The sequence below is a fragment of the Petaurus breviceps genome, unplaced genomic scaffold (assembly GCF_028583685.1).
Source record: "Petaurus breviceps papuanus isolate PSGF00001 unplaced genomic scaffold, PetGlider_PUasm1.0 207, whole genome shotgun sequence".
NCBI classification, from domain to species: domain Eukaryota; kingdom Metazoa; phylum Chordata; class Mammalia; order Diprotodontia; family Petauridae; genus Petaurus; species Petaurus breviceps.
In genome coordinates, this window is record NW_027185850.1 from 25,650,993 (window position 1) to 25,656,131 (window position 5,139).

The 5,139-nt window shown below is 57.5% G+C and overlaps 1 protein-coding gene across 1 annotated transcript; it reads left to right on the top strand.

The window, feature by feature from the left end:
• The first annotated feature begins 968 nt into the window (after positions 1–968).
• Positions 969–4,686, top strand: LOC138164828 (doublesex- and mab-3-related transcription factor A2-like). Its single transcript, XM_069092753.1, has 2 exons — positions 969–1,530; positions 3,659–4,686. The coding sequence occupies exons 1-2, from the start codon at positions 969–971 to the stop codon at positions 4,684–4,686; spliced, it is 1,590 nt and encodes a 529-aa protein (XP_068948854.1).
• Positions 4,687–5,139: the final 453 nt, after the last annotated feature.

Sequence of the window (5,139 nt, forward strand, 5' to 3'; positions counted from 1 at the left end):
CCCCGGACGCCCCAGCTGCGGATTAAAGAGCGAGGGGAAGGGGGGAGACAAGAGGAAAAAAATCTAATGGCAGTGGTTTCCTTTCCAACCCTACCTCTTCCTATAAGGCTTATAGAAATAAGGGAAAGGAGGTACTTAGGGGCCTGGGGCTCGAAGAGAGATTCTCCTGGAGGCTTCTAGACTAGGGACGATATGCAAAAAAAAATATCAGAACTGGCAAGGACCATACATCTTGTAATCCCTCCCATTGTACAGATTGGGAAACTGAGGCCCAGAGGACCCCCCCCCCCCCAGCGTTACTCTGTTTTATAGGCAGGCCACCCCCTTCCATTTCCTTAAAGGCCTGGGAGGGGGATGCCAACCATGGGCGGCGGCGGAGGTGGGAAGTGTTAGGTAACGAAATCACGAAAGAACATAAGGAAAATTTAAACTCAGGGTGTCGGAGCCCAGGGGCCTGTAGTACACAGAAGGCATAATTTAAAAGCTGGAAGAAATCTTAGAGGCCCCCAAACCTGGAAAGCTCGGACTGGAAAGACCCTTGGAACTTGCAGTGTTAGAGTTGCCAAGGTCTCTAGAACTTGGAACGTCGGGGCTAGAAGGGGCCTTAGAACGTAACATGTTAGGGCAGAGGACATTCGAACCTGGGTCTCGGAATAGTAGAGCTAGGAGTGGAGAGCTCAGAACCTCCGGGTTGGAGATGCTTAACTTGCAGAGCGCCGACTGCCCGGGGCAGAAAGGGCTCAGGTCTCCTGGTCCAACCTCCTTATTTCACAGTCGAGCAAGCAGGCCCAACGAGGCGAAAGGCCTTGCGCATGGTCACCCCATGCTTATCCAGCCCAGTCTCCTGCCCCTCCGCTCCAGGGTCCTTCTCCACCTACCCCCGCCCCCCAGGCCTCCGAGCCAAGTCAACTGGGCGGGGGTTTGTTTTCTCTCGTCCCATTGCAGACAGGAGTGGAAGACTGGCCTCGATGGAGCTTCGCTCGGAGCTGCCCAGCGTGCCCTCGGCGGCCGGGCCCCCGGTGGCGCCCGGCTCCGTGGCGTCCGTAGCGTCCGTGGCGGCGGCAGCTGCAGCGGCCGCGTCGCTGCCGGTGAGCGTGGCTGGCGGCCTGCTTCGGGCGCCACCCCTGCTGCTGCGAGCGGCGGAGAAGTACCCGCGCACGCCCAAGTGCGCGCGGTGCCGCAACCACGGGGTGGTGTCGGCGCTCAAGGGCCACAAGCGCTACTGCCGCTGGAAGGACTGCCTGTGCGCCAAGTGCACTCTCATTGCCGAGCGCCAGCGGGTCATGGCCGCGCAGGTGGCTCTGCGCCGGCAGCAAGCGCAGGAGGAGAACGAGGCCCGCGAGCTGCAGCTGCTCTATGGCACGGCCGAGGGGCTCGCCTTGGCCGCGGCCAACGGCATCATCCCGCCGCGGCCCGCCTACGAGGTCTTCGGCACCGTGTGCCCCGACAGCGCGAGCGGGGCTGGCCCGGGGCCGGGGCCGGGCTCGGGCGCAGGGGGTGCTGGAGCAGGGACCGGAGCAGGAGGCACAGGTGAAGGGAACGGCAATTGGGGGAGGGGGGCGCGTGGAATGCTGGGACCCCAGGCTTGCGGTCGCGAGTGGGGTGGGGAGGGCTTCTCTTTTCTCTGTAGCCGCTCTTGTCTTCCCTCTTTAGAAAACTTTCTCCTTCCTTTCTTCCTCTTCCTTCTGTTCACTCGTTCTCTCTGTCTCTGTCTCTCTCTGTCTCTGTCTCTCTCTCTGTCTGTCTCTGTCTCTCTCTCTCTCTCTTTCCTCTTTCCCCTCTTTTCCTGCCTCTCACTCCTTCTCACTTGTTTATTCCCCGTCACTTTTTTTTTTTTTGGTGGTGTTTCCGCACCCTTTCTTTCGTTCCTCTCTCCGGGAACCCTTTCCTAATTCCCCCAGTTCCCTCAGCCCCATCGTACCACTCCTTCCATTTCTCCTTCCCTTCTCCATTCTATTTTCTTATTCTTTTGCCCCGTCATCCCAAATACGGTTCAGCTTTCCCCTTCCTCTCCCTCTCTTCTTTTTATATCTTTGCCTTTCCTCCCATATTGTTTCCCCTCCTCATCCTCGTCCTCCTCTCTTTTCTTTTTTTATGCTCTCTGCCTCTCCTCCTTTCCAGTTTCTTTTCTCTCCCTTATAGTTCTCCAGGCTTTGCTTTTTGTCTTCTTCTTCCGTTTATAGATGGTTTTGTTCTTATTCCGAGCTCCTCCTTCCTTTTTCTCTCCTTGTTCTCTCCATTCCTTTTTTCTAATTCAATTAATGTCTCAATCCCTTAGCGATGTCATTTCTTTCCTCTCTTCATTCTCTCCCCGGGCTCTTCTTTTTGCTTTCTCCCCTTTTACTCCCTTGCTTCTTCTCTTTCCCTCCTTTCCCTCTCACCTGTCCCTTCTCTTCACTCTCTCCTCCTTGCCCTCTCTCTGGGGATTCTCCCTCCCCCCTTTTAATCTCTACTCTTACATTTTCTTCACTGTTTTCCTTTTCTTCCTCCTTTTTTAAAATTCCCCTGCTTCCTCTTTTTTCAGCGTTCCCTCTTCTATCTTATTTGGTTCTTTCCTCTTCCTCTTAATTTTCTTCTCTTTCTGGTTTCTTCTGTTCCTCTTGTATCTTTCATCTTTTATTTTTTTTTTTTCCCTTTCCATCCTTTCCCTTCTCACCCCTTCCTAGTAGCAGTGAACTGATTTTGGGGCGATGAAATCTCGCCTAAATCTGGCCATTTAACTGGCTCTTGTAATGTTAGACGAAATGTTAATTTGTTAAAATTAGATATTTGGACTAGATTTAATTTTTTTTTCCAAAATATTGTGCTTTACAGAAACATTCAGATTTCTCTCCTCTTACTTTCTTCTGCCCTTTTCCTGAACTTTCACATTTTTTTCTGTCTCTTTCCCAGATTTTGGGTAATCTCTCATCCCCACTTCCCACCTTTGCTCTCCTTTAGGTCAGGAAAAGAGAAAACTCAGTGGTTCTAATAGAGCTCTAACATTGGGGGAGAGATAGGAAAGGAAGGGGGGGGAAGGGGAGTTTCATTCAACTCAGGGTCACAGCTCTCAGGTCATCCTGTCGGCCTCTGGACCTGGTCCGGGAGGTTTTCTTTCTTTCTTTTTTTTGACGTTCATTTGGGGCAGGAGTGGGGGGCGGAGGGAGAAACTTTTCAAAATCCTCGACCTCTCTGGCTGCCTAGTCAACTCCCTTGTCACTCCTATGCTACCTATCCCCTAAGCTGAGCAGTCCTAGGGGTGGGCTACAGGAGAGTACAAGTCAGAGGTTTTTGGAGTATCCTCAAAACCTTTTACCTGGATTTCAAGTTTGAGAGGACAGTAGAGAGATTTAATTCTCCTTCCTAGTTTCCCCAATGAAACAACTCTGAGACTCCAGAAAGTAAATTACTTGCCCAGGGTCATGCGTATGTATAGTAAGAAAATGGCATAAGCTGAATTAGGGCAGAGACAGCCAGGGCCCCCAGACCCTAGGGGGTAGGCAGGAAAGGGAAGAGATATGGAGAGGGCCAGGAAGAGTGGCAGTGAACCAGGTTGTCCACTCGATGGTGCAGGGGTGTAATCAAGACATTTGCCTGGTCTAGAGCTAGGGTCCTGCCGTGGCCCCAGTCTTTGCCCTAACATTCCCTCCCCGTCCCCACTTTTCTCTTCCCTCCTCAGAGGCCAAGCTACAGAAGTTTGACCTGTTTCCCAAAGGCCTGCTACAGCCGGGAGGGGCGGGTTCCCCTCAGCCGCCCGGGGGAAAGCCGGTGTCCCCGGACGGGGCAGACTCGGCGCCCGGCACTTCCTCTCCGGAGGCCCGGCCAGGCTCAGCTTCGGAGAACGGCGACGGTGACTCGTTCCTGGGCTCGCCACAGTCCAAGACCCTGAAGGAAGCGGGCAGTGGAGGCGGCAGCGGCAGCGGCAGCGGCGGCGGCGGCCCCGGCGAGGACGACAGCCCTGGCTCCATCAGCCCTCTGGGTTCCGACTCGGGCTCCGAGGTGGACAAGGACGAGGCCGCGGCATCTCCGCCGCCGTCGGGCTCAGGCCCCGGGCCTCGGCAGCGGACACCGCTGGACATCCTGACCCGGGTCTTTCCCAGCCACAAGCGCAGCGTGCTCGAGCTAGTGCTGCAGGGCTGCGGCGGGGACGTGGTGCAGGCCATCGAGCAGATCCTGAACCACCACCGGGGCGCCGCCGTGGCCGGGGGCGCAGCTGTGGCGGTCGGTGGCCCGGACAAGGGCCCAGACGAGAGCTGGACGGGGCGCGCCGACGGCGGCGGGGGTGCCCTGGGCTCAGCGCTGCAGCCGGGCCCGGCCGCCGCCCACCATCCCCACCACAGACCCTTGCTGGCCGGGGCCATGACCCCAGCCATCGGGACCCTGGGCAGTCGTTCGGCCTTCTCTCCGCTTCAGCCCAACGCCAGCCACTTCGGGGCGGAAGCGGGCGCCTATCCACTGGGCACACCCCTGGGGCTGAGCCCGCTGCGCCTGGCCTACTCAGCGGCCGCGCACAGCCGCGGGCTGGCTTTCATGGCGCCCTACTCCACAGCCGGCCTCATGCCCACGCTAGGCTTCCGGCCGCCCATGGACTACGCCTTCAGCGACCTCATGCGGGACCGCTCAGCCTCCGTGCACAAGGAACCGGTCTACAGCAACGGGGGCGGCCTCTACGGGCCCCTGGTGAACAACAACCCGGACAAGCAATAGGGAGGGTCATGTACCGAGGGGAAGTGCCTGGGGCACGGAGTGGGAGAGGAAGCCTCGGCCTCCCCTCCCTCCCGGCTTCCTGGCTCATTGCGAGCGGTGACCCGGTCTTTGCGCCCTTGAAGCTGGTCCACCATGGCTGGGAAGGAGGGAAGCTGGCTGTCCTCTGGAGGCGGGGAAATTAAGGCGGGCTCGGTCCGGGGGACGCAGCCACCCTCGGTCGCCGGGACCCTTTCCCAAGGCAACCAAAGGTTTGGGGGTGGGGGGCGTGGGTATGGGACATGTAGCCCTTTTGTCAGGGCCCCAGGCAGTAGGTGCCCTCGATCCCTGGCCGGATTAGAAGGCGCTCCGTGCTTGAGCCCTGAATGCCTGTGCCCGCTCCCCAGACGGATCGCAGGTTGTCAGTTGATCTCCCTGCTCCTCTCTCCGTTTTTCGTTCGCTCTGACAAATACAAA